This window comes from Phycodurus eques, chromosome 13, assembly GCF_024500275.1.
Source record: "Phycodurus eques isolate BA_2022a chromosome 13, UOR_Pequ_1.1, whole genome shotgun sequence".
Lineage (NCBI taxonomy): Eukaryota > Metazoa > Chordata > Actinopteri > Syngnathiformes > Syngnathidae > Phycodurus > Phycodurus eques.
In genome coordinates this window covers 10416966-10435810 of record NC_084537.1, presented here as the reverse complement: position 1 = coordinate 10435810, position 18845 = coordinate 10416966, and the positions used below count along the sequence as shown (strand labels likewise).

Sequence of the window (18845 nt, the reverse complement as noted above, 5' to 3'; positions counted from 1 at the left end):
CAGACAACATGTCTGAGACAGACAACACGTAATGCCTGGATCAGACGACGAGACAAATTTGGTCTTTCCCGATTGCACTACTGCAATAAAATCTTCGAATCCCACCTTTTATGATCACGAGACTTTATCTTGTCAACTCCAACGCGACCGGATACACTCGTTATCATGGCGACGACATCGCGACGCGTGTACTATAAGAACAAAATGGGGGAAAACGAGTGGTGGTGGTCACTGGTCCTCGGGAGATTGCGTTGATTTAAGGATTGCTTGAGGTATGTTCACGTACTTTTAATACGATACGACTCACAAGCAAGCTCGTGCTAGCACTAACGGTTGTAAGTAAATATCCCGGCGTTCTGTCCCATCATGCTCTAAAGTTTCGGTGTGTGTGAAGTAATGTAATTACAATAAATTCAATTACAGTAAGTTAGCACCCATTGTTTCTGTCATGTTGGTTTGACCTGACTGATTAGAATACATGACCTGACTACTAGAGAATACTTTTGAAGATAATCAGTATACACTACACAAGTACATACAGTAAATGAACCAGTCATTTAAATAGACATATTGCTCCATCTTGTGATCGGATCGGGGATCATTTTTTTAAACTCGCTGATCGGCCCCAAAAATCCTGATCGTGTAAAGCCTAATGCAGATATAACGTGCATAAAATAACCAGCGGCAGGACAAGGGAGTCGCACCAGGAGCCTTACTTATCAATGTTGCATACGCACAAAACGGTGCCTGACAGATGTCAGAACTTCCTGTGCAAAGTATGTGACCTATCAAAAAATATATATAAAAAATGATGGAAAAGAGTGCACACATACGGAAACTTTAAGCCACCCATACGCACATTTTCGTGACAAGGAAATCTGGCAACGCATTTGGTAAAGCTGTGAATTGAAGCCACATTGCACAACCATGCCTCTCACACGGCCAGTTTCACTTCATAGCAAACGGTACATTAATAATAGGTTATATACACAGATTTTGCACTTTGTGTGGGATATTATGTGTTAATTAATGTTTTGTCAGTCCTTTATTTCTGATGCTGATCATGCTTTTGGGATAAATAAAGTTTTTTGATTGCATAATCACATATTGGCTTCGAGTGTGCGGGTCCCCCATGGGCAGCTACAACGCATCAGCCGCTCCAGACACGTAAGACCATTTCTTTTATTTTATCATTGCTTTTTCACGTGTTGTATTTTATTTGCAATAAAAGATTGAACAGTGCTTTTCGCGTTTCTTGTGTCATCGACGTCTCCATTTGCAACGCTGTGCAACCACACTGTAAAAACTGACACATTTACTCCTCGAAAATAAAATAATACATGCCAGTTGATTACATTTTAAGTGCCACCGATGTACAATATTTATAAATTGAATTTATTAATCGATTCAAGGGAAATATCACCACTGCAGCACCATTTCAATTCCCGATATATGTGTGTCACTGTGTGGGACGGTTATTTTGAGGTGTTGTGTACCTTCTCGAGAAACGACATAATTCTGGCAATGGCCGGCTCCATTTGCTTTCCAGTTTCGTGCGCACGTTATACCTATTCTGCGGCCAGAATGTACTTGTGTTTTTTTTTTTCTTCCCCATGTCAACTTTGGGGCTCAGTAGGTTTTAAATTGCCACTCACAGTTTTTCGAGGAGCTGATGCGTACTCTGAGCTCTGAATCCATCTTTCTCGTCCAGGTCTCGAATTTTCTGGGCCAGGTCCCTGATGTTGCGACTCAATTTGTTATACCTAAGAAGACAACGTCAATTGTGCAACCCATTTAACACGTATGTTTCCTTCCTCATTTCAGAAGGAACCCTACAGCTCTTAGCAACACGAATGCTTACTTGGTGTAATCTTCCCTCTTCTCGATGCGATATCTCCTCAACACTTTGACCTCGTGAATGTTGTTGTCGACCTCCCAGTTAATAAAGTCTACTTTCTTCAGTAACTTCTGCTCGTGGTACTTCAACTTACGGACCATTTTTTAAAATGTTTATAAAAACTTACTTGTGCTTACTGCAAGTCCATTGACACGTTGTGCAGTTTTGTTGGGATCACAGGAAGTTGGTATTCTTCTTCGTTGGTGAAAACCGGAACTCAGGTGGTAAATAGTGCCACCCCTTGACAAAATGAGGTTAGTGAATATTATTTATTACGCACTTTTCGGAGAGTACGAATGAACTGATTCGCATAGTTATAACATACAGTAATACAGAAACAATATTTTATCCAAATCTGAAAAAATACAGGTAATGTGCTTTTTTTCAGTCGTTATCTAATTTAGCTTTTTCTTTTAGTTCCCCTTTTTACAAAAGCGTGTCAAATGACTTTTTTAGTAAAGGAATTTAATCAGTATATCTACTTACGTACAAGTGTGTGAGTACTTTTGTCACCTCTGCTATAAAGCCTGAGCCGATAAATAATAGAAAATACAAATTATTTGATACTGGAAACTTGATAGTTGCTTCTGAACAAAATACAAATGGAAAAAAGGTCAAGGTTCACATATTTACCCAGGAACAAAATGATATTAATAATATCCATCCATCCATTTTCTGAGCTGCTTCTCCTCACTAGGGTCGCGGGCGTGCTGGAGCCTATCCCAGCTGTCATTGGGCAGGAGGCGGGGTACACCCTGAACTGGTTGCCAGCCAATCGCAGGGCACATAGAAACAAACAACCATTCGCACTCACAGTCATGCCTACGGGCAATTTAGAGTCTCCAATTAATGCATGTTTTTGGGATGTAGGAGGAAACCGGAGTGCCCCGAGAAAACCCACGCAGGCACGGGGAGAACATGCAAACTCCACACAGGCGGGGACGGGGATTGAACCCCGCACTTCAGAACTGTGAGGCTGACGCTCTAACCAGTCGGCCACCGTGCCGCCTATTAATAATATCTGTAATGAAATTCAAAGACGTCCATAAATAAAGTAATATGACACAGGTAGCTAAAAATGTGCAACATCATTGATTTTTAGCGATATCAAGGTTTTTTATTTATCTGCAGAAGGGTTACGATAAGGAACCACTGATAGATGTTGATAGTTCGCTGAAATGTCGATTCCGACGACTGTAAAGGCAACTTCAGCCAACCCGGAAGAGTGACGTCATAAACAATAACAAACCAGACTGCCTGTGTCTCCTCGTGACCGCGTTGTCATGTTAGTAAGCAGACAAAACACGCAAAGTGAAACCTACCGGCCCGAATTCCGTTCACTGGGTGCAGCGCGTTCTCTCCCAGCAATTAGGCCGTAGTGTCGCTTACACCCACCATTCATTCATTCATTCCCACCCTTCTCCGTTAGCTTAGCACGCTCACACAGATCGACATAATGACATGCGTGTGAGCAGAGCCACGCTGCTCCTCCTCCTTGGGTATTTCGAAAAAGCCACTTCTGCTTTTTGGAGGGGCAGACAAGTCGTTCTGACGCCGTTGGAACCGACAAGGCACACCGACGGCGATGGAGCCACACGCGGCTGGTCCGGGCTGTGTGAACGTTGGCTGCCTGACCAGCACCTTGCCGGTGATTCCCTACCAGAAGCTGACCGACTTGTACTACCTGAGCAGAGGGGGCTTCGGTACCGTGTTCAAGGCGCAGCACTCCGACTGGAGGACCACCGTGGCCATCAAGTGCCTCAAGTTGGACTCCCCGTTCGGCGAAAGGTACCATCATGCCTGTGGTTAGATTTTGCATAAAATGAAGATGTAGCAGCAGGGATTTAGAAATGATGGGGGGGACCAACCTGGGGGACCCCCTTGGTTTAAGTCACTGTTTCCCAACCTGAGCCAAGGCACATTTTTATATACGTATATTACACACACACACACACACACACACACACACACACACACATATATATATATATATATATATATATATATATATATATATATATATATATATATATATATATATATATATATATATATATATACATATAAGTGAGGAGAAGCGGCTCAGAAAATGGATGGATGGATATATATTACACTCACACACACACACACACATATATATATATATATATATATATATATACACACACACACACACACACACATATATGTGTATGTATATATGCGCGTGTGTGTGTGTGTATTTATTCTATATCTATTTTCTCCATGGAATCTTACAAACCTATTTGCTGGAAAAACTCAACTATTTGCAATTTTTGTGCTCTCTCTCTGTAATGCCATAAGATTGCACATGATTTTTTAATTGATTGATGGTTGTGACATCAACAAACAGGGTAGACAAAAGTCACATTTAAAAGGAGAGTTTGCACATTTAAAAAAAAAATTTTTTTTGTTATTGTGTTTAATGTAAAAAAAATAAACCATCCTTAAGCCATTTATGGGGTAATGTACGGTGACCTTGAAGTGATATGGAAATATTTTGGGATCATATATTTAATTTAATTTAATTTTTTTTATTATGCTTTCCCTTAGAGGGCTCTTTTGAATGTTAACGCACATATATGTATAATCGCCTCCTCTTATTATTACATATACACAACCAGTTTGTGGATAACTACTTTTGAAATTAGAAGTCAAGGAAAATAGTTTGTTCATTTTATTTGAAAAGGGGGTTTGGTAACAAAAAATGCTTGCAGTATCTCAAGTAAGTAAAGACCATTTTGGTACAGATCTAGCCGATCTGGTCCCCATGCATTGAGTTTGACACCTGTTGTTTAAACTATCAATATAGGCATTACAACCACTGGGTGGGCATCAATTACAGTGGTGTGAAAGTGTTTTCCCCATTCATGATTTCTTATTTTTTTGCATGTTTGACACACTTAAATGTTCACAACCCCTATACTCACATTTTTACACTATTCACTGCAGGGCTCAGTCCCTATCTCCCACAAGTAGAGGGGGTTTACTGTACACTAAAATAATGATGATCTCGTCTCCAATTCACAAATTTACTTACTTAGTGTAAAATCTAGACCTCTTAATTTGACCACAAAGCTATTATTCTGTTGTATGAATGGCAACAGGTGTCTTTGCATGTTGTGGAAGAGCATTTCATTGTTCGCTAGCATAGGTAGATGACCAAATCTACATTATTTTTAGTAAATATATAATTTCCATGAAAATGATATGGGGGAAAAATGATTATTTTCAGGCGCTCACGTAATGATCTCTCACAGGACAGTGGTTGGGAATCACTAGTTCAGTTTATCAGTGCGCATCCCATACTGACAACAACAACAAAAAAAATATACAATTGATCGTGACGACTAATGTGCATCTGCCCGTGTTCCAGAGAGAGGAAGTGTCTGCTGAAGGAGGCAGAGGTCCTCCACAAAGTCCGCTTCAACTACATCATCCAGATTTTTGGGATCTGCAACGAGCCGGAATTCTTCTGCATTGTGACCGAGTTTATGAGCAATGGCTCTCTTGACCAACTGCTGCACGAGGTAGAGATTTTCCTCCTGTATCATGTCGTCACTGTCACAAGGACTGTCTGGTTCTTTACACATTGTAGCATTCATGTAACAATTTGGTACAACACTTGCTCCATTCAAATGTGTTGAAGTTTCAGAGGGGTATCTAATGGTATGTACATTATTGTACTGTGTAGAACTGCACTCCATTCTAACCGTTGGGCATTTCTCATACTTGCAAGTGGCCCAATTTAAGTTGAGTTGTTGAATCGAAAGATTTACATGGGCACCTATTTTTTCCCATGCACGAGTATCCTTTGGGGCTCAAGTGATTAATCGGCCGGCCAATTTGATCACCATATGTTACACCTTTTCAAATGAGCAAAAATCGGCAGATTTTTAAATTTTTATTTCATTTTCCCCCTACGACATAAGACAATGACAATCAAACAAACAACAATACAGGAAATACTGAATAAAACAAAAACAGCCACAATGCACAAAACAATAAACAATCAGCATAATAAAGAGATTGCCTCCCGTTTCAGTTGAAGCCTCTCATATATTTCTCTCATATATTTCAAATGCAACTCTCTCAAAGATGTCATGTTTTGACATCTGAGAAGGCCAACTCTGGTTTTTATTTTGCCTCTGATTGGTTGCCTCCGTGTCAGAGCATACGTGTTCGTTCTCTTTACATCTCTGGCTCGGAAGCAGAAAGGGAATGCGGAGATCTTCGCAAGTGATGAAGATAAGCTTGAGAAATTCGAATGAAGGCTTCTCGGCAGGAAAACGTCAGGAATGCGTGGACGATTTGAATTCATATTTCACATGTTTCCTGAGGCACCATAGCGACAATATTACATCCCAGTTGGCTTGGCAAAATACAAAATACAGGACCTTTAAAGTGCATCATGCATAATGTTTTGCGGCAAACTTTATTCATTATGTTGCTTAAATACGCCATGTACTTTATGACCTAAAGCTAAAACTAAATGTATACGTTACTGCTTTTTTGCATGTTTTTGTAATTGAAAATGTATCTCTATTGTAAAATTAAACAAATATTAAAGGACAAAGTTTTGTAAAACAGTCAAATGTTCTTCCTGTAATTCATGTCTAGGTTGTTCTAAGTGTTAAATTACCCAAAATATATTAGTGATTATATATTTCTTAAATTAATCAGCAGATTAATCGGTCTTCTGATTTAATTGTATTTTTTTTCCCCTGCCAAATTTCGGAATTGGCAACGGCCTCAAAAAATCCATCTCGTTCGCACCCTAGTATGCTTCCTAAGTAAGCTACAAATTGTTGTATGGAGCAGGAAGTGACTTAAAAATTACAAATGGCTGCGTGTCACCACCAGATCACTTGATGATGAGTCACTACTAACCACAACACACGTACTGTACTTTCATCCAGTGGCTTTACCGTAACGGAACAACAATAAATATAAGCTTATCTGTCTAAACGCCCTACATTTCCAGATAGGCAGCAATTACAGTTTGATATAGTTTTTCCTTTCAGGGTGCTCAATCTTTAATTTTGCTCAGCTCATCCATGAATCATAATGTAGCAATATTTCCTGGAAACAAAAGTGAAACATTGGTGTGATGATCAACCTAGAAACTACAAGGGAAAGCCAGATATTTTAAATTTATTTTTCAATCAGTTATTATTAGTTAAGGATTTGTAGCATCAAAGCTGTCTGCTAACTCAGTTGCTTAAACTTATATTTTTATATACTTGATGTGTCTATAGAAGGACATGTACCCTGTGCTCGCCTGGCCTTTGCGACTGAGGGTCCTGTATGAGATCGCCTTGGGAGTCAACTTCCTTCACAACATGTCCCCGCCCCTTCTACATCATGACCTGAAGACACAGAATATTCTGTTGGATAGCGAATTCCACGTCAAGGTGGGTTCAGGGCAGTTTAGTTTTAGTTTCAGCAGGGGAACGTAACATGTTCTGAAACACCATTGTAACAGAACAATTAATCGATTAATCAACAGCTAATCGATTATCAAATTAATCCACAACTATCTTGATAATCGATTATTCTCAGAATGATTTTTGTAGTCCTCCATGAAAGCAGACGGATTATCTTTGTGATTGATCAAAATAAGACATTTGCAAACATCTGCTTTTACTTTGGAAAGCAATGATCAACATTTTTGCCTACTTTATGACATGTTACGGATCAAATCTGTATCTGAATACAACATCACTCCCTCTCGTGATATTGGTTAATTATTGTTGGTTTAGATTTGTTTAATCATTGAGCAGTATCAAATAAACATAATTGTGAACAGACAGCAATTGGGGAAAAAAAACTGTTCCAATAAACTTTAATGCAAAATATCCAAAAGTTTTGTCCGATCGATGGAATAATCGATAGAATGATCGATTATAAAATATTCAATCGTGACAGCCCCACTAAGGTGTCCAGATGTGCGGTAATACTGAAACAATGAAAAATTTGCAAGCGATGATTTATTTCTTAGGCAATTTCATCTATAAGCTTATCCACAATTGAATTAATTGCTGTATACTACTTAACCCTTACTTAATCATTAATGTCCTAAAAGATTTGATACCACTCAACGTTACTGTCCGTTCATTAACACCCTGATGATCGATCTTCTGTCTAGATTGCAGATTTCGGTCTTTCTAAATGGCGGCAACTCTCTGTCAGTCAAGGCTCAGGGTCCAAACCGTCTGAAATTGGTGGCACGGTGATCTACATGCCCCCTGAAGAGTACGAACCCTCCAGGAGCCGCCGCGCTGACGTCAAACATGATATGTACAGGTGAGACATCAAAACTCAATAATCAGTAATATTGAAAATATTTGAGGTGAACGCTAAAGAGACCGGTACAGATACATTTGGAAAGTTTATACTGTCTAGCCCTTTTGAAAGGGAACTTCAGTTCAAATGTATGTTTGTTAATGTGTCTGCCTGTTTCCCTTTCTCATAAAGTTATGCCATCATCATGTGGGAAGTGCTTTCCAGGCAAATTCCTTATGATGGTAACTTTTTTTTTTTTCTTTCCATCTGCACTTATTCACTCGCCGATAAAGTTGACTAGCCTTGGATGTGAAATTTGTCTGACCTGTGTGTGTGTGTGTATATATCAGAAGTGACCAACCCCATGAAGATCATGTTCAACGTGCTTCGTGGGATGCGTCCTGACACAAGCCTTGCCAGTCTGTCAGATCAGATCCCCAGCAGAGAGACGCTTGTTTGCTTGATGACCTGCGGCTGGACCGCAAATCCTGATGAACGACCTTCCTTCCTCAGTAAGCATGCACACATACACACCCGCACACACACACACACACACACACACACACTACACAAATTTCTCTTGAACGCCAACTTCTCTGTTCAAATTGGTAACACAGACAGATCCTGTCAGAGCTGAGTTGAACATTTACTGAGGTGTGACTACTAATTTATTAGATATGATTGTGTACAATAACTGATTAGTTGATCAATTGATTGTTGAGAATTATTTTGTTTGTGTGTAATTGATTGTTGAATAATTTCATTGAGGCAAAATGGAGCGTACTGCTCCCTATAAGCAGAAGAGGTGCTGTTGATTCAGTCACAACTAGTTTGTGGCCTGAAGAAATGTTGAAATGTGGAAAGTGAGACCGGATGGTCGATCAATAAATGTGGAAGGAGGAGGTTGATATTTAAATATCTCTTAATTAAATAATTTTATTGTAACCAAGTGGACATTTTGGGAATGTGATAAATAGTTCTGTATCTGCCCTGAATGAGCTGAACAATTTAAAGGTGAGATAAGTTAAATCTGAAAATGATACTTTTCCTGCTCATGTAATGTCTAGTCGGCGTGTGACATCCTCACTGCAATTTCAGAGTGTCTCATTGAGCTGGAGCCCATGGTGAGGAAGTTCAACGAAATCGACTTCCTGGTGGCTGTTCTAGAGATCAAGAAGTCAAGGGTAAATACAGCTTGTTATTTTAGTGAATTTGAAACTTGAATTCACCTGTTACAGAAAGTTATTTGACTAATTACTGCTTAGCTGTTGCCTGGCACCGAGTTCTGAGTAACAGTTACGAGATTATTACTATACAACATTGATATATATTCCCCGTTTTATCTCAGTGGTGTAAGCCCATGACGTGTGTTTGTTTCACAAAGTTCATCATTCAGAAACTCCCCCGGAAAGTGACACACAAAATCGGGAGTGATGATGGATGACAGGTCATTACTTAACACAGTTTCCCCTTAACATGACCTTCTTCTCTATGTGCTTCCGTGAGTGTGCACATAACCATTGATTGGTTACAGAGGAGGAAGGGGATTTTCCTTCTCTGCATTAAAAATAAATGCACACGTAGTAGTTCCCTTTATGGTGAATGCTGACAAGCATTCGTATTGATGTACACTACCGGGCAAAAGTTTAAGAACTCCCCAATTTTTCAAGCTTTTTTAAAATTGAAATTTATGCAGTTCAATTTCTCTCTTTTTTTTTTTTTGGGCGGCTGCTGGCTCCTGGCTCCTGCGGCTGTTGGCTCCTGCGTTGGGCCCTGTTTATGGATGGAGCCCCCATGCTCTCCGGGGGTGATGGGGGCGGTGGGCGTGGGGGGCAGTGGTCCGGTACCCTTGCCCCTCCCCTTGGGACTGGTCGGGGCGCTTCGGTCGTGTTCAGGACCTCCCTGGGTACTGGGTGGTAGGTGGCGTCCCCCTGGTTGGGTCCCCTGCTGGATGGGCACATTATTTCCAGCTCTGTTGTGGAAGTTCCCACAACTGTGTGACACTTGTAGGTCATGTTGTGTGTTTCACTCTTTTGTCCAGTTTAAAGTATGGAGGTTGTGCCTTTTTTGTATAATTCTGAAATGTACATTATTTTCAGTTTTGTGTAACCTTGCCTAGTTTTTTCAAACCTCTGGAAGTTCACCACTTGTCGTAGTTTGTACCATTTCAAGCTATTCACTGGACTATCCCTCTATCCATCCAAGCATCCATCCATCCATCCATTTTCAACACCGCCTATCCTGGTTAGGCTCACGGGGCGCTGGAGCCTATCCCAGCTGACTTTGGGCGAGAGGCAGACAAGACCCTGAACTGGTCGCCAGTCAGTCGCAGGGCACATATAGACACAGACAACCATTCACACTCACATTCACACCATCACTGAGTGGGAACTGAGCCCACGCTGCCCGCACCAAAGTCAGGCAAGTGTACCACTACACCATCAGTGACTACTTGAACTACTTATAATTCAAAAAATAAATTAAAAATTGGAAATATTGCTGTGTTCCAAAATGTTTGACCGGTCAAAAGGCACAGTCGTACATACTCTCTTACGACGGAGCCACCTTGTTGTAACACATGCAGAATGTGGCTTGGCATTGTCTTGCTGAAAAAAGCCCGGACGTCACTGAAAAAGGCAATGCTTGGATGGCAGTATATGTTGCTCCAAAACCTGTATGCACCTTTCAGCATTAATGGTGTCTTCATAGATGTGCAAGTTGCCCAAGCCATGCTCACTAAGACACTTCCATAGCATCACAGATGCTGGCTTTTGATCTTTGCGTTGATAACAATCCACATGGTCCTTTTCATCTATCCATCCATTTTATGAGCCGCTTATTCAAACAAATTGAAACATGCACTGGTCAGACCACAGCACACTTCTCCACTTTGTGTCAGTCTATCCCAGATGAGCTCGGGCCCAGAGAAGCCGGTAGCGTTTCTGTGTGTTTTTGATTTATGGCTTTCGCTTTGCATGGTAGAGATTTAACCTGCGTTTGTTGATATAGCGACAAACTGTGTTAACTGAGAGTGGTTTTCTGAACTGTTCTTGAGTGTGTGTGGCACTATCCATTACACAATGATGCCAGTTTTTAATCAGAATCAGAATCGTCTTTATTTGCCAAGTATGTCCAAAACACACAAGGAATTTGTCTCCGGTAGTTGGAGCCGCTCTAGTACAACAGACAGTCAATTTACAGAACACTTTGGGGACATAAAGACATTGACAAAAAACAATTGTGCAAAAAGATGCAGAGTCCTCTAGCACTTAGAGCAGTTCGAATGACTAATATTGCAATAGTCCGGTGCAATGACCATTGTGCAAAGGGCGCTGAGACTTCAAGGAGTGTAGGCGGTTTAAAGTGACGAGTAGTGCGATCATCTGGGACAATGTTGGTTGTGCAAATGTTACAGATACTCCTCAATCAGTGTGCAAATGGAGCCGATGCTACTCTGGCATGAGTGGCCAGTATATGCAAATAGTGCAGCATGGCGAGACAACTTCAGTGAGTGCACGAGTGCAGTGCTGCCTGAGGGAACGAAGATCACGGGCATTCAATCTTGGTGAGTGGCGGACTTCTGGATGAGTTGGAGTTTACTAAAGAGTTAGGAGGATGTGGGTTGTCAAGACTGGAAGTGATGAAGGCGTGAAACAGGGTTTCGGCAGCAGTGAAAGGGAGTGAGGGACGGAGGCAAGAGATTTTTTTCAGATGAAAGAAAGCTGTTTTGGTGACATGAGTGATGTGTTGGTTGAAGGAGAGGTTGATGTCAAAGATGATACCAAAGTTGCAGTGAGGAGAAGGTTACAAAGTGGATTGTCGATGGTGAGGTGGAAGTCATTGGCTGTATGGGTAAGAGGATTTGGTCCCATTATAATTAGGTTTGATTTGTCCCAGTTGAATTGTTTGCTTGCATCCAGGATTTAATTGTAGAAAGACAGTTTGAAAGGGTAGAGTCAGTTGATGGATTTGGAGGAAATGGAGCACTGGATGTCATCAGACGGTGGCCGACTGGTTAGAGCATCAGCCTCACAGTTCTGAGGACCCGGGTTCAATCCCCGGCCCCGCCTGTGTGGCGTTTGCATGTTCTCCCCGTGCCTGCATGGGTTTTCTCCGGGCACTCCGGTTTCCTCCCACATCCCAAAAACATGCATTAATTGGAGACTCTAAATTGCCCGTAGGTGTGAATGTGAGTGCGGATGGTTGTTTGTTTGTATGTGCCCTGCGATTGGCTGGCAACCAGTTCAGGGTGTACCCCGCCTCCTGCCCAATGGCAGCTGGGATAGACTCCAGCACGCCCACAACCCTAGTGAGGAGAAGCGGCTCAGAAAATGGATGGATGGATGTCATCAGCATAGCAGTGGAAACGGAGCGCATGACGACGTGATTTTGCCAAGTGGGACGAGGTAGAGGATGAATAGAAGGACCAAGCACTGAGCCTTAGGGGACAGCTTGGGACAGCGGTCAATTGAGGAGGAGCAGTTGTTGATGAGGATGAATTCTTTTGTCTTGGTGAGGTACAAGTGTAACCAGGTGAGGGCGGTGTCGGTGATGTTGAAGAGTGTTTGTAGGTGGGAGAGGTGGATGTATGGAATTGTTGATGGTGTCAAAAGCAGCTATGTAAGATCAAGGATGAGGATGGAGAGTAGGCAGGAATCTGAGGAGATAAGGAAGTTGTTCTTAACTTTGATGAGAAGGTTTTCAGTGTCGTGTTGTCAGCAGAATCCAGATTGAAAGTTCATAGAGGTCGTTATTGTTGAGGTGGGATTTGAGTCGTGAGGCGATGATTCGTTCCAGGATTTGAGAGATGAAAGGAAGGTTTTTTATTTATTATTTATTTCAAACGTGTGTGAAAGTGACAGCAAAGAACAACAAAACAGAGCCTATTAAACAAAACAAAATAAAATAAAAATACATTAAATAATACATATTCAAAACGGGCAGGCACGGTGTACGACTGGTTAGCATATCTGCCTCACAGTTCTGTGGACCGGAGGTCAAATACTGGCCCCGCCTGTGTGGAGTTTGCATGTTCTCCCCATGGCTGGGTGGGTTTTCTCCGGGCACTCCGGTTTCCTCCGACATCCCAAAAATATGCGTGGAATGTTGATTGAAGACTAAATGTCCCGTAGGTCTGAATGTGAGTGCAAATGGTTGTTGGGTTATATGTGCCCTCCGATTGGCTGGCGACTGGTTCAGGGTGTACTCCGCCTCCCGCCCGAAGATAGCTGGGATAGGCTCCAGCAGCCCGCGACCCTAGTGAGGATAAGCGGTAAAGAAAATGGATGGATGGATATTCGAAATGGGCGAGTTTGAAATGGGCTGGAAATTTGGCATGGTGTCAGGGTTGAGACCGGGTTTTTTTGATGATGGGGTTGACAGCATCGAGTTCGAATGAGAGCAGGACTGAGGCAAGTCTAAGGGATGAGTTGATCATTCTTAGCACAAGCAGAGAGATGGTGGGGAAACAGTGTTTAACGAAAGAGGATGGGATAGGTTCTAGTACGGAGGCGGAGGTTTTCGTAGAGACAGCATTGAAGTAGGTGAGGGGTCAGATGACAAGAATGGTGGAGGGGGTTGAGGAGAGTAGGTGGGTGGGTTAAAGAGAGTGGTTAAAGAGCTCTAGATGGTGTCAATTTTGGATTAGAGAAGAAGGAATTCCATTTATCAACTGTGAATGGCTTTTACCTGTCAGTGGCGTTGTGGAGTTTGTTGACAGCGGAAAAGAGAGTCTTTTGGTTATTGAAGCTGATGTGAATTAGTTTAGAGTAGAATGTAGAGCAGGCCTTGTTGAGGGCGGTTTTGTACAGTGGAAGGTGGTCTATGTAGGGTTTATGTTACAGTTTTGTTTGGTGGTGTGCCGTAAGATTTTTCTAATGTAAAATATGTGCCTTGACTCCAAGGTTAGGATTTCTTGCTAGTCAGTGTGACTCATTAGTCTCCTCCGCGCCTTCCACAGCTGAACCAGAGATCCACCAGCTGCTCAGCACAGCCCGAGAGCGAGAAGACGGCTGAGGACGAAACTCTGACGAAGCTGAAGGACACGTCGCGCACTTGGCCGGTCAGTCGGGATCCGCTCGCATAAGGATTCAATGACAAAAAAATACAACTAGTTATTTCACTGCATGTGTTGTAAATGTAAACCATCCACCACTGTTGTGTGACAGGAGAGCACCACCTCAGGCTCAGGCTCTTGTTCCTCCCAGGAAACAGACATATCACTACCGGGCGCCCTCACCAGCAGCAATGTGGCGCCTTCTAAAGGTGACACTCACTCATCAATCGACATCTTTTTACACTCTTGTTGGAAAATAAAATGTTAATAACATCAAGACAGTGACAGTGGGTCTAAAATTGTTTTATTGAGTTTTGGTATTTTGTTTCTGCTCAAGCAACGTTATATATTTTTTTAAAAACCTACAGATGAGTCATGTGATTTGTAGATTAGGTAAAACTAAAATAAAATAAAAAGTTAAAATGTGCATCTAGAAAATGTACAATTATTTCCATCCATTTCTTTACCCTCACTAGGGTCGCGGGCTGCTGGAGCCTATCCCAGCTATCTTTGGGCGGGAGGCGGGGTACACCCTGAACCGGTCACCAGCCAATCGCAGGGCACATAGAAACAAACAACCATCCGCACACACATTCACACCTACGGGCAATTTAGAGTCTTCAATCAACCTATTTTGTAAAATAATAATTAATTCCCATTTAAAAATGTTCTTATTTATAATTAATGTAACTCTAATTAACTGTCCAATGATTTAAAAAATATATATATACAAATTAATGTGTGTATTTTTATTTTACTAATATTATTATTGTTGTCATTTATAATAAACCAAATTAGTTAACCAAATTATAAAAAATATTTAAAAGATAATACAAATCTAAAACTTAATGTCAGTTATTTAATTTACAAATATGTTCATGATATTATGTACATTAAATAAGTGAATCAATTAATTAAAAACTTATTTAACAATATTTGTGATTTTTAAAAAAAATGTGTGTATTTTGTTTTAAAATTTGCTCGTTTTATTTTATTTAAATTAATCAGCAAATTATTTATTTTACAAACTACATACTTACAAAAAAGAATAATTCATTCTAAATTTTCTTATTTATACTTAATTTAAGGTCAATGAATTGAGCCATTTGTTATTGAAGTAAATAAAAGATAATGCAAATAAAAATTAACGTATGTGTATTTTTTACTTTAAATTAGATTTACAATAAATCAATAAATAAAATAAGTACTAATTTAAAAAATGAATGTATGTTTGATTTGTTAATGTTTACTCATTTATTTACTGAAAATCAGTGAACCAATTGTTTGGCAAAATAAATTAATGTAATAAATAAATAAAAGTAATAATTAATTCTCATTTTTTTATTCATACTTAATTTGATTGACTTAACCAATTACTTAATCAAATTAATAAAATAAGCTATTTAATAGATATGTAAAGAAAAAAAGTATATTACAAATATGTTTTACTGTTGTTTTCCCATAAATCAATTAACCGTTTATTTGACTCAAATTAATAAATAAATAAATAATATAGCCAATATGAACAATAAACTCCTAAATTAATGCAACAAATATTAGAGGACTCCTGTTAATGTAAATGCTCGGTGGCCATACTTTGCCCACCCCTGGTCTATGAGCTGGCTTCCACATCGGGTACCTTACTTTTCCTCTTGTCCCACTGCAGAGGGACCTCCAGCATCAGTCTCTGTTCATACTCTGGAGCCCCCCGAATCTCTGAAGGACAATCTAAATGGCTTCCAGAGCGCCCGGCCCATGAACGACCTGAGCAAATCTCTAAAACCTGCTCTGCCTATATGGGAGGGCGTGACGCAGTTGGAGGCCCTCACACTTAGTGTAAATTATACAAAGCCACAAGGTGCGAGCACATTTTAGTGTGAGAAACGAGATTTTGGCTGTGTTTGGAATCACTCCCGATCCACTCTACAATGTGGGTATAAAAGGCCTGCACACCCCTTTTCAAATGGCAGGTTTTTGTGATAGAAGTAAATGAGATCAAGATGAATCCTTTAAAAACTTTTTTCACCATTAATGTGACCTGTAACCTGTACAACTCACTTGCCTTTTTTTATGTATATATTTTCGGGCCGGGGGGGAGTAAAAGAAATAACTGAGATCATAAGTGTGAACACCCTCTTCTAACTGGGAATGTAACCGTGTTCAGAATTAACTCATTAGATTCAACCTCGTTAGAGGTGCAACAATTAATTGATTAATCGACAACTAATGATTATCAAATTACTGGTAGCTGTTTTTTTTTTTTAGAAGCAATTAATTGTTTAGAGTGCTTGCTTATCTTAAAATTGTCCAAATCCTCTGAATTTCAGCCTCTCAAGAATATTCTCAGATTGCTGTAGTCCTCCACGAAAGCAGACTGCTTATGTTTGTGTATAATCAGAATAAGACATTTGTATACATCTGCTTTTACTTTAGAAAACAATGATCAACATGTTTGCCTATATACTATATATACATCTTACAGACCAAACCAGTCACTGAATACTAATCAGTTTGTTTGTGCGTTTTCTGAACTTTCAATTTGAAATAATGTTCTATTTTTTAATAAAGGACGGAAATTTTAAAAATGAAACAGTTAACCAAAAAAATAATCAACAGATGAATTGATTATTTAAATAATAAAAATAAAAAAATAAAAATAAAAAATTTAAATTTCAACCCTTAAACTCATTCACACATCTGCCACTATTTATAGTATATAGTGGGGTTAATCAATTCCAGATGTTCTAGTAGGCATTCCCTGACCTTTTTTCATTTCTAGCAGAAGTCTGAAGATTTGTGCTAACGCTGACTGGTATGGATCTGTTTATAATTCCTTCCAAATTGACTGAGGCCTTAGGTCTAGCTGAAGAAAACAAAATGAAACCAAGGTCAAACTTCTTGGCCCTAATTCCAAAAGTTTTGTTTGGCGCAAACATAACACTGCTCATCGCCAAAAGAACACCATACCTACAGTGAAACATTTTTTTTCAGCTGGAACTGGGAGCCTTAGACAAGGTGGAAGGAATTATGAACAGTTCAAAACAGCTTGCGTATATACTGATTAGGGAGTAGGGAATGAGTGAATAATTCCAAACACAGCTTTTGTTTGTCCACATTTTCCAATCAGCCATATCATTCCTCTCTTTCCTCCCATCAGATAACTCGCCTCCATTGCGCTGCTCATCGCCTTCGCAGGGTCCCATCGGTCAGTGGATGTCAACGCGACGTGAGGAGATCGTGGCGCAAATGACGGAAGCCTGCCTCAACCAGAGCCTGGACGCCCTGCTCGCACGCGGCATGCTGATGCGCGAGGATTACGAACTGGTGGTGAACCAGGCCACGCGTGCCGCCAAGGTCCGCCAGCTCCTGGACAACTGTCACAGGCACGGCGAAGACTTCTGCCGCGTCGTCGTCCACAAGCTACACCACAACAAGCAGATGGGCCTCCAGCCGTACCCCAACGAAATCAACTCGGCCGGCACAGTCTTCGTGCCCAGCGTCCCACCGCTTTCGGTATCCTACAATATCCCCAGGAACATATAGGTCCGCAATGGGAACTGTCCAGATCCTAGACTGTGCCAAATATTTGCGCTATCGACCTTTTCACCAGGGGGTCACGTGTACAGTACTTCCGGGTGGCATAAACTCAGATGGCACCACCAGAAAACAGGGTACATAGTTTAAATTATGATTTTTAGATGTGTTATGATTTTCACCAGTAATGGCAACATGCGCGGCCCCACATGTTGCTCATGCCATGAACGGCCATTGGTTGCAGTCTAAAAGAGGATGTTAGGGGGGAGGTACATTGCTTCCAAGACATAGTGAACATGATCATTGAGGGACTGGCTCATTAATTGACTATTCTGTTGCTTGGATTAATGGCACAGACAGGGTTAGTGAAGTTCATTTTCTATGCGAACTTGTTAAAAGTTTAGTTCTCCGTTCCAAAAATGAACTATTCAGTTCATAGTCCGTTATTCAAAATGTTGAACTAAGTTCACAGTTCCAAAAATGAGCTAGTTCATAGTTCTTTTTTTTTTCCTCTCAATATGTTGCTGATGGGCTATTACCGTCAAAATACTGGCATTTCATTTTTCCCATGTTTTCAACCATTCAGTCCACACTAGTACCCAGCTGCAGCTTTCACTGTACAATCTCAAAAACATGAGGAAAACCCTGTTGCTTGAATGGTCTTTTGTAAAATGGGGAATTAAAACAAAAACAGGACTTTTGTCCTTGATGTGCCAACAAAAACACGCAAAACAGTATAACAGGAACGATGGTGAAAGGATGATGAAAACTTTGCATTCCTTGCAGCGCTGGCTGTCTATATTAACAAACTATTTGATCTATTCTTATATAACAAAGCAAATACTGTGTCTGCCGGCGCAACCCCAAACATAGGTTTTTCAGTTCCAGTCAGTAGTAGCTTCTGCCACCTGGAAGTACCTTGGTGTCGATTGTTTGCAAATGTTGTTAAAAGATCCGTTTGCTGGATCCATTTTTATTGAAATTGTCATCATGGCTCCTGTCAGTGTTAATACCAGAGGGAGAACTGCTTAAGTAAACAGTCGTTGATATACAAAC

General features: G+C 40.6%; 2 protein-coding genes across 4 annotated transcripts in view; one reads left to right on the top strand and one right to left on the bottom strand.

The window, feature by feature from the left end:
* imp3 (IMP U3 small nucleolar ribonucleoprotein 3) overlaps window positions 1-3355 on the bottom strand; it is a 6464-nt gene extending 3109 nt beyond the window's left edge. Inside the window, exons 1-4 of one of the 2 annotated variants that reach the window (XM_061693385.1) lie at window positions 2531-2608; window positions 2384-2424; window positions 1862-2137; window positions 1656-1763 (exon numbers count right to left, since the gene is read on the bottom strand). In XM_061693385.1, coding sequence (XP_061549369.1) covers window positions 1656-1763; window positions 1862-1998 — 245 coding nt within the window. In that variant the 5' untranslated portion in view covers window positions 1999-2137; window positions 2384-2424; window positions 2531-2608. Of the gene's footprint in view, window positions 1-1655; window positions 1764-1861; window positions 2138-2383; window positions 2425-2530; window positions 2609-3219 lie in introns of those variants that run through there. The other variant, XM_061693386.1, reaches the window with a different exon arrangement.
* Window positions 2953-18845, top strand: LOC133411262 (receptor-interacting serine/threonine-protein kinase 2-like). Of its 2 annotated transcripts, XM_061693382.1 has the most exons (11): window positions 2953-3685; window positions 5292-5445; window positions 7174-7329; window positions 8064-8221; window positions 8393-8442; window positions 8551-8712; window positions 9299-9384; window positions 14160-14261; window positions 14368-14464; window positions 15922-16113; window positions 17413-18845. In XM_061693382.1, exons 1-11 carry the CDS (start codon window positions 3483-3485, stop codon window positions 17796-17798), a joined length of 1746 nt encoding a protein of 581 aa, XP_061549366.1. In that variant the 5' UTR covers window positions 2953-3482; the 3' UTR covers window positions 17799-18845. The 2 variants fall into 2 exon arrangements, with proteins under 2 accessions (XP_061549366.1, XP_061549367.1); XM_061693383.1 differs by lacking the exon at window positions 15922-16113.

Coding starts and splice junctions, on each gene's coding strand:
- LOC133411262 (XM_061693382.1), top strand. CDS start 3,483: ATGGAGCCACACGCGGCTGGTCCGGGCTGTGTGAACGTTGGCTGCCTG. Junction 5,446..7,173: donor TTGACCAACTGCTGCACGAG/GTAGAGATTTTC, acceptor ATGTGTCTATAG/AAGGACATGTACCCTGTGCT. Junction 9,385..14,159: donor TAGAGATCAAGAAGTCAAGG/GTAAATACAGCT, acceptor CGCCTTCCACAG/CTGAACCAGAGATCCACCAG.